The 9,551-nt window shown below is 38.1% G+C and overlaps 1 protein-coding gene across 7 annotated transcripts in view; it reads left to right on the top strand.

Annotated features, from left to right (window-relative positions):
- Positions 1-8,746, top strand: part of COL15A1 (collagen type XV alpha 1 chain) — a 120,073-nt gene extending 111,327 nt beyond the window's left edge. For all 7 annotated transcript variants that reach the window (XM_074542218.1, XM_026790202.2, XM_074542216.1 and 4 more), the window contains 7 exons: positions 1,708-1,772; positions 2,747-2,875; positions 3,042-3,101; positions 4,285-4,344; positions 5,247-5,432; positions 6,414-6,529; positions 6,860-8,746. In XM_074542218.1, coding sequence (XP_074398319.1) covers positions 1,708-1,772; positions 2,747-2,875; positions 3,042-3,101; positions 4,285-4,344; positions 5,247-5,432; positions 6,414-6,529; positions 6,860-7,076 — 833 coding nt within the window. In that variant the 3' untranslated portion in view covers positions 7,077-8,746. The remainder of the gene's footprint in view (positions 1-1,707; positions 1,773-2,746; positions 2,876-3,041; positions 3,102-4,284; positions 4,345-5,246; positions 5,433-6,413; positions 6,530-6,859) is intronic.
- The last annotated feature ends 805 nt before the right edge of the window (positions 8,747-9,551 follow it).

Genomic DNA, 9,551 nt, shown 5'->3' on the forward strand with positions numbered 1-9,551 from the left:
CCAGCCAGGTGAAACCTGAGCAGAGCATTCCTTAACCTCAGCTGAAGATGGTGTACTAGTGGAAAGGGAGACTTTACCTGAATAGAGATGCTGTAATAGAGATCTGTTCTTCCTGAAGTTTTGACAGGTCTAACAAATACAGTTCTCCATTCCTGAGAACAAACAATTAGCCTGTTTTCCCACAAGACCTGTGCTTCCAGTATGCTAGTCTGGGGAGAAGACATACTTCTCTTCAGTTTGTTCTCTCCAGGTATTTCTTAAACCTGGTCAGCCTCATACAGCAGGGGAGACTTCAGATCTCTCATCCAGTCAATACTATTAATTTAGTGTCTATCAGAAGTATTCACCCTCTGAATAATATTTGAGAAAGAAAAAATCCTTAATATGTTCAACACTGGAATATGGGCTTCATGTGAATCAGCCCCTGACCATCACGATACAGACAGACCTACAGCATCCATGAAGCCCATAAAGGTCTTCAGACCTTTTCCTGTGTAATTTGGAGTAAGTACTACTGGATATTAGCTAAGAGACCCCGTCAGACAAAACAAATTATTATTAGTATTCCATCCCTATACTTTCATTTATGCTCTCCGCCATTAGTCTTCATCATCCTCCTACACATTTTCCTCTTTGCTTTGTAAAAGGGTTCTTTAGGCAGCGCACATTTTAATAAATGTTCGGAACAGATGTTTATTTATTCCCTATCTTCGAGGTTCCGTTACCTCTTTTAAAGCTATTACTATCTGTAATTATGGAGTTCACATACTGTAGTATGAAGTTCAAATATTGTAATACAGGGAAAGAGGAATAGCTTATCTGTAGGTAAATAGCTATAAACACTTCTGAGAGCTGGCCTCCTTCCCCTGCCATTGGCATGAGGGACCTGCTCTGGAGTATCCTTGTGATTGCCTCAGTGCATAAATTCTTCTTGCAAAAGGTGATTTTGAGGTTCTTCTGGGATTCACAAAACCAAACAAGCTTGTGTAGAAGAAACAAATATTCACAAAACCAACAAACTTGTGTAGAAGCTCCTTAAAAACAACTTCAAAATTCCGTTATCATGACATGCATTTGCACAAAATGCATGCTTTTAGTCTTCCATATCTTTCAGTCTTTCTTGACTTAAAAGAAAGAAGTTTTTACTCCAGAAAACAGCTCAAGATGAAGAAATTCACTTTTGGAATAGAGACAGATACTAGATACTAGGTGGTATGGACTGCAGCCTTAGTAGTCCAAGTTCATACCCCTGAAGAAATTCAGTTTTGCTTTGTAACACAAGCTGAGCTTACACACAGGAATATTTCATCTAAGGAAAAGTAAATTTTTGTTTGCCTTTAGAGCAAAAGATGTTATGAGTCCCTCGAAATCTATATGGGCAGGAGCAAAAAGTTCTTCCTCTTCCATGTGCACTAGCTGACAGAACAGCATTCTGGTCAATTTAAGTGGGTTTTTTTCTTCATTTGCAGTTTCTACAACAGACTGCAATCTGTTGGCCCTAACCTCCCAAAAAATAGAGAAAAGACTGTTCCATCATTGCTTCTAAAAAATCCTTAGAATGTATTTTCTGTAGTTGACTTGAGCTATTAAGGACATGACTACGGCTATTTAAAACTTCTGCTGCTCCTGGACACTATCACAAAGTCCTTTCTTTCTCTCAAAAAAGATGACCTTCAGCATGTATTGTATGCTTATTTTTTTTTTTAGCAGTTGCAATGCCTGGGCCACCAGGTCCTCCTGGAGAGCCAGGGTCACCTGCCACCAGGAATCTGGTAAGAGAGCAAAATAAGGAAGTTTGCTGTAGAAAATTTTCTTCAAAACTTTTGGTGGTCACTGGTAGCACTGAAAGAAGAGTGAAAGCTCCATCCTGTGTTTTTATTTAGTAGAATATTTTACAAATCACATAATTTTAAGATGCAAACTGCAGGTTTCCCTAGCAATTCTAAAAATTGTTGTGCCAGAGACTGCATGTAAATTTGTTTCCTTTTCTTATATTATTAAATTAATCAAAATTGGGTCTAAGATATCCATGAAGAAAAAAAAATAGCTAAGGCAGAATTCTCAGTAGGTTCTAAACTAAGAACTCATAGTTTCTGTAAAAAAAAGGCAATAAATAAACAAACAACCAACAAAAAAAAAACACCAAAAAAGCCTGAGAAAACCAACCCCAAAAGCCGTATTCAAGCTAGCAGAGGGCATTCATTGCAATTCTCAGGGGAGAAACAAATGTTCATAGACTGATGCCCCAAGATAGAAGATTGTAGTTGCAGGCTGGGAGCTACTGTCTCAGATAGAAGGTCTGAGCTTACTTAAGATTACTTAAGATTAATAAGGTCTGAGCTTACTTAATATTAATAAAAAAATACTAATCTGTAGTAGGGTCTGCATTATTTATAAAGCATTCATATGCCTTCTGTCAATGAGGAAATGAGGAAAAAAAAGTTTTAAACTACTGCAGTTCTCTTCTGAACTCTGGCATTTTGACCCAGGATGCAAAATGGTAGGAGCACAATCTTCACTCTGCACAAAATTAGTACGAAATTGCTGTTGTTCTACTACAATCCACAGAATGAGGATGCTGGTATGCCAAAGTAGTAAGATATTCATATTACTTTATGGATTAAATTACATAAAACTGACTTTCCTGCAGAAGAAGCCTTGACATTTATGTATCCAAATAAGACTACTTAACTTGCAAAATGTTTTCTGTGTCTGATGAAGTATGTTTCACTTTCCTATTTGACAGGTTACGACATTCCAAAACATTGAGGGCATGTTGGAAAAAGTTCATTATGTAGCAGAAGGTACACTAATCTATCTGAGGGAAACCAGTGAGGTTTTTATCCGTGTTCAGAAAGGATGGAGAAAATTGCAGGTACTATTGCACTGCATTCTAATATTTTCCAACTCCCTTCCTCACAATGAAGGTGAGGGACATATTTTTACAGAGAGAGAGAAGTGTGGGTGCAAAGACTCCTTTTTTTAATTCAGAAGCTCCTGATGATACATTTTGGTTCTAATCTCCTTTTTGGTCCTTTCAGCTTGGTGAGCTAATTCCTATCCCTGCTGACAGCCCTCCTCCTCCAGCCATATCAAGCCATGTAAGTACAAAATACTGGAGTGTGGAAAACTGAGTCTAGATGTGTGATACGCTTGGCAGAAGTAGTATGCAGATCTCTGCACAATGTGATTTTCCACCAAGATTTGTCAGTTCAAAATAAGCATCCTACCACTACATAAGCTTGCAAATTGATTTGCTTGGAGAGTAATCTGTTTCCAGTATCTTTTGAGATTCCAAACACTAAAGGCACAAAGCAACATTTACAAAAAGCAGAATAAAGTAAGCAGCCCACAAAAAAAATCCAAAAAAGAACCCAAACAAACAAACAAAAAACCCCAAAACAAAACAAAAGAGACCAAAAATCAAACAGAAGAAAAAGCAAACAAAAACCCACAAATCCGCAGAATACTGTTCCATAAGAATCAGTCATATCAAGCCCTCTTCCCTTCAAGGAAGGTCAGAAAAGGGTTTCTGGAAAGCAGATTTTCTTTGAAAGGTTATAGTCCTGTATTCAGTGTACCATAATCATCACCTGAATGTAGCTTACCCCACAGAGGGTGCTCTTTAAAGGGTGCAGAGGATGCTCTCTGAAGCCTCAGTTGTTAGTTTGGGCCTGACCCCATTCTGCAAGTTATTGTAGCACCCTGCATGTGAGCATGGTGTCTGTCCCAAAAAATTGTGGGAGGATGAAAACCAAGAAATGGCAAAGGGAATAGAGAAGGTTTTTTGATGACAAGTTAATTGATCTGCTGAGAAAATGAAAGGGCAAGAGAGTGCTAGGAAGGAGCAGTAAGAAGGAACATGGACAGAAACAAATAAAAAGGGTTAGAGTAGGTCAGGGAGAATTCACCTAGCACACTGGAAAAATGTCTAGACCTCAAGTTATAAGAAATTTTCTGCAGCCTCCAGTTGACACCACCTGAGTTTCCCATCTGCTCTGGTTGGTGGCTTTTTACTCATACTTGCCATAATTAGAAAAGAAAACTTTGCTGCTCCTGAAACAATTAACAGGGTTGAGAAGTGTTTCTACCCATTACATTTTCTGTTTTCACATCCTCCTTACCCTTTCAGTTTTGATTTTCCTAATCTGCTCTTCTGCTCCTACCAGGAGCAGGCTGCTTTCATGCAGGACTCCAGGTGTAATTAAATTTTTATTGAAAAAATTACTGAGTGTGTACAATTCTGATATTTAACATATTTTTTTGCTTGTGCTTGAATAACAGGGATTTCAGTCTATTCCAGCACTGAGACCAGTATCATATATGAACAATGGAAAACCAGCAGTAAGTATGAGATCTGTATTGCACCTGCAGAGCCATGCTTTGTAATGTGACAGTTTGCATCTTTACGGACAGTTGTGATATTTGCTCTTCAAACTCAGAGATTTACTTCAGAAATTTACAAATACACTTCTTTAATTTATTCAGACTTCTCAAACACAATTTGAAATTGTTCCCTCCAGATCTGTTTTCATCATCCCAACCCCTTTTCCATCTCAAAGGAAAAAAAGCTCCTGACTGAGTTGGGAATACCTCTTCACTTAATGATTGTACCTGCAATACAGAGTAACTTCTAAACTAACAATAGTGCTACAAATAATTAAAATATTTGTTACAATATTTTCAATCTTCGTGGTGCTGCTTGGCTTAGATGGACACTTTAGAATTTAAGACTCTACTTAAAAGGCTTTAAAATATTTAGACAAAGAAAGCAAGGTAACTGACATATCTAAAAAATGAAACCAGAAAGGAAAAAAAAAGGAAAAATGTGGATTAGTTCTTGCATCTGTGCTGCTTGACTTAAGCATGCTATTTCTTCTATTTTTAAATGGTACCTAGTCACTTCTTACTACTTTTTTCCATGTTTGCTGGATTTGTGATTTTGTTAATATGAAAACTCCAGGATTTCCAATTGAAAATATTAGCTGCTTGTAAAAGATTTTTATTTTTAGGAGTACATAATATTCATAGTTTCCTGAACATTGAAAGATGAATTTATATTTCTGCTAAGGGTCTCATGGCTCTGAGAAATGTAATATTATGGCAACAAATAACTTTCATACTTGTTATGAAGGGTACGTGTTCTGTGCTGGCAGGAGAAGAGGGCACTTGTTTGTTTCCAAGATTTATCTTCCTTGTGCCATAAACTTCTTAAAAATGGCTCCCTTCCTTCTTTTTTCTTCCAGTTGCATCTGGTGGCTTTGAACTTCCCATTGTCCGGTGACATGCGAGCAGATTTTCAGTGCTTTCGGCAGGCCCAGCTTGCTGGTTTGACATCCACCTACAGAGCCTTCCTCTCATCACACCTGCAAGATCTGGCCACAGTTGTCAGAAAAACAGACCGACACCATTTGCCAGTAGTCAACCTTCAGGTAAAAATGGGTACTTAGTGCTTGTTTTTTAGGATAGGCCGTAGGTTCCTCAAAAATCTTGGAAAATAGCAAAACCACTAAGTTTCAGCCCAAACTGCATTTTGTAAAGAAGCAGCTTTGCTTCATATTTCACAGCCAGACTCAAGAAACAAAGAAGCAGTGATGAAGTTATTATGTTCTACCTTTTAGTGTGATCATAGGATAAAATGCCTATTTTTCTCATTTCAAAGAAAAATGCAAATTCTGTGCTTAGGCATGATGTTGGATATACCCCAATGGAACTGAGAGGAGAGTCTAGAGCATGAGTCATTTTGTGGTCTCACATAAACAGACACACTCCAAAACTGAGGAAAACCAACCATGTCTTTGTAGCATTGGCTGGCTCCCAGGACAGGCGGCCAAAGAAACCTACAGGAATAACACATGACGCTTGGAACACGTTGAACAGATGCTGCTCTGAAGTGCCTGCAAACACAGAGCCTTGAGAGAAATTTGTGAAGACAATATTGTTTCAGCCTTGACTGGAAAAACTCAAAAGCAGTTTGAGAGGAAGCCAAATGCAAAGGTTTTATCCTGAATGTTTGCAACACTTTTCACAAAACTGTGACCTTAACAGAAGTTCCACTACAATTTATGTCTATATTTTCTCTACAGCTACGGTAGTTACAAGCAATTTTTCAAACAATGCTTTAGGAGGAAAAGGACAGGGGATGATCAAGCTGAATTTTTGGAGTGACAGCAGAACAGAGAGACAACTTTGAGGCAAAGGCATGGACCAGACAGCTATTTGCATAGAGTTGACAGACAAGACAAGTTTGTTCAGGAACATTATGCAGAAACTTGTGTCAAAGATGAAATCACAAGGGTCCTTAAATGCAGATTAAATTTTCAATTTCCAGCTAAGTCTATGAAGGTAGACGTGGGATTTGGAGTAGATTAGGGATTTATTTGTTTGTAAAAGTGGCTTTGAAATTTTTACAGGGACAAACCCTTTTCAGTAACTGGGAATCTATATTTGATGGAAATGGTGGACAATTCAACATTCATGTTCCAATATACTCCTTTGATGGCAGGAATGTCATGACTGATTCATCTTGGTGAGTTGACATTACCTTTTATATGTTACATGTATTGGTTTTTTCCTGCTTTTACCAGATAGTAAAGAAATAGTAGCAGTATGTTTAGCTACTAGCCGTGTGATAAAAATTTCTCTCTTTTTTATGCCATTTTCTTTCTCTTTTCTGATAGCCTAGAAATGGGAATATCAGATTGTGCTCTCCTTTCTTTCTCTCCTTTCTGTCTTCATCTTTACCTAAATGCTCCTTGTTTCAAGCACAAGGAATACAGATCATCACACATACAGGTGTGCAGTTGAATAAATCCAAAGAGACTTTTGCAGTAAATAACTTCTTAACATTACCTTTCAGGCCTCAGAAAATAATATGGCATGGTTCAACTGCAAATGGGATCCGACTGGTTAGCAACTACTGTGAAGCCTGGCACACAGCTGATATGGGAGCTATGGGACAAGCATCGCCTCTGAACACAGGGAAACTTCTTGAACAGAAAGTATATAGCTGTAATAATCAGTTTATTGTTCTCTGTATTGAAAACAGTTTTGTCTCTGATCCCCAAGGAAAATAATTCACCTGCTGCACATAGGAATATTCCATTTGACGACAGAAAAAGCTGACACTGAAATTTCATTTGTAATGATGTAAATATTTTAATTTTTGTGATTACACATTTCAGGAAAAAAATAGACATAGAAAACATACCTCAACACAAACCACATTCCAGCTAGGTGGAACATCCAGTGCACACAACTGGCTTAAAGTCCTTACTTCCCCTTGAACCCCATGCGGTTTGAGGCTTGCCAGCAGTTAGCTCATGTTCTGCCTGAGCTGGAGGTCACCTAAGGGCATGAGCCAAGTGTGGTCTGTGAGGAAGATCCAGTAGCCTGCCTCATAAGCAAAATGGCTCAGCAAGGCTGCTGCTGCTGCTTCACAGCTGAGAAGCTGCATGCTCCATGCACTCCTTTCACTCACGTAGATTTTGGACACCCAAGGCACCGTTCATATGTACTCATATATACAGTGAATACTGAGAGGCTCTTTTGCCTTACAGAGCTCACATTTGCAAAGCGAAGCTTTAAGAGCAAAGGTACTCTTCTCTGAGTTTTGGTGGAAGCCAAGTACTTGACTCCTGTAAGCTTGTATGGATCTCAGCTTGGATGCTTACATAGAAATATAGCAGCTCCCACATCTTATTTCAGCTTTTCTCTTTGCAGATTCTAGGCATAAGACTTTATTCAGGAGGAGTAAATTTCACATTGACAAAATCTGGTCTTTATTTTGGTGCTATTGTTACCAGGAAACCTGAAAGCAATGTTAATAGAAAACATCCTGTTTAACTGGTAGAACTGAACAAAGCAAATGCAGGCAAATGAACCATCTGACCTTTGTTTATTTCATTGCATGTCAGAGGAAGTCATTTCCTTTTGTGTCAGACTGACGAATGAAATACATCTCTCGTGGTTTCTTTAAAATAGGTTCTACACATTGTTATCCTACTAAGTTATATGTAAAGTGATTTTCCTTTTTGTGAATTTACCCTTCTGGCATTCACATAATTAAAGAATTGTTAATATAAAATAACTGAAACAATTATAGGCATGATCAGGAAATTGTAATTTTCTTCACTAACAGTATCACCATAATATCTGAAGTCTTCTGCTGATATATTTGTCTACTGCATACTTTTAACAACATATATACTTGTTTTATCAGGCAGTGACTATGGAGGTCAAACTCCACATTATCTTTTTTTTAAGATTTTAATGAGAATCCATGTTGGAAATACATGTTCATTTGCTGACAAATAGAGTACTAAATAACTAGACAGCTTTTGTCAACAGACAAAAGCAAATTAGACTTACAATACTAAAATTATATAATTGTACAACTAAATATTTTGAAATGCAGCTTTATTTTTCCAAATTATTATAAAAACCTATTTCTCATGATCAGCTGAAAGATATCTTCTTTTTTGTTTCTGGAAAAGCAAAAAATGTAAATTACTCCATTATTACAACATGGTAATAAGGTAAAAGCCATTTGTATTACATTTAAAATGTATGCATAACAATTCACTGCACTCATTTATAGTCAGCCTTCCTAAAATACTGAGCCATTCTTGTGCCAAATTCCTTCAGTTCACAGAGCTGGAAGAGTTATTTATGTACAGCAGGGTTTTGCTCTGAGTCACAGAAGAATCAAGGGAGAAAAATAAAGTGTTTTTACCTGCTTCAAGCAGCAGCTATCTACTTTTAATCCTTTACAGGCAGTGGGGTCTCTGCAGCCACTCATTCACATCAGTCCCCGCTCTCCCTCTCCTGAGCTCAAGCAGCCCTCGGGAAGCTGGCTGTCCCTTCGCCTGGAATTGCGGTGACAAGAGGTAGGGGGGGCTTGGGGTCACACAGAAGAGCTCTGTGAAGGGGGTGAGAGAAGACTAAGAAAAACATGCAGTTTTTAGGAGATACTGCGCTGGAGTTTAAGTTGGGTCCAGCAAAATGCATCCAGAGATCTTTGTGCCAGTTCTTCCACAGAACTGACCTATCTCTGTATCCTGAACAGAACTTAACAAGGAACTGAAATGGTTAAGCACAATCAATAAGTTGCTAAAAACCTTTCCATGTTTGCTTCCCACCTCTAAGATTAATCTGCAGGCTACAGCAATGTATTGCACACCATTTAACTGAATACAGAGCATGAACTGTGCACCACCTGGGCTGCTGTGGTGCTGAGTTCACAGGCTTGCTTACACACCAAGGGAGACACCTTTACCAGAGAATGGCATGAGAGGCCTGTTAGAAATATGATGTTTCCCTGGGGGAAAACAACACCACCACACACTTTTTTTCAAAACCAGTGATGTTCTTTAGATTCCCTAGTATAAGTGAAAATAAAAAATAATATTCATCAAGGATATAACAGAGAAAAAAAAATAGCCCAGTACTTAAGAATAAATTAGCTTTCTCAGTCAAAGGAGAGTACTTTTATCAACACAGTTTGAACACAAAGGTCAGCTGCACTTGAGGAAGAACGTCTGCTATTTCAG

The sequence above is a fragment of the Zonotrichia albicollis genome, chromosome 1, assembly GCF_047830755.1.
Source record: "Zonotrichia albicollis isolate bZonAlb1 chromosome 1, bZonAlb1.hap1, whole genome shotgun sequence".
Taxonomy (NCBI): Eukaryota; Metazoa; Chordata; class Aves; order Passeriformes; family Passerellidae; genus Zonotrichia; species Zonotrichia albicollis.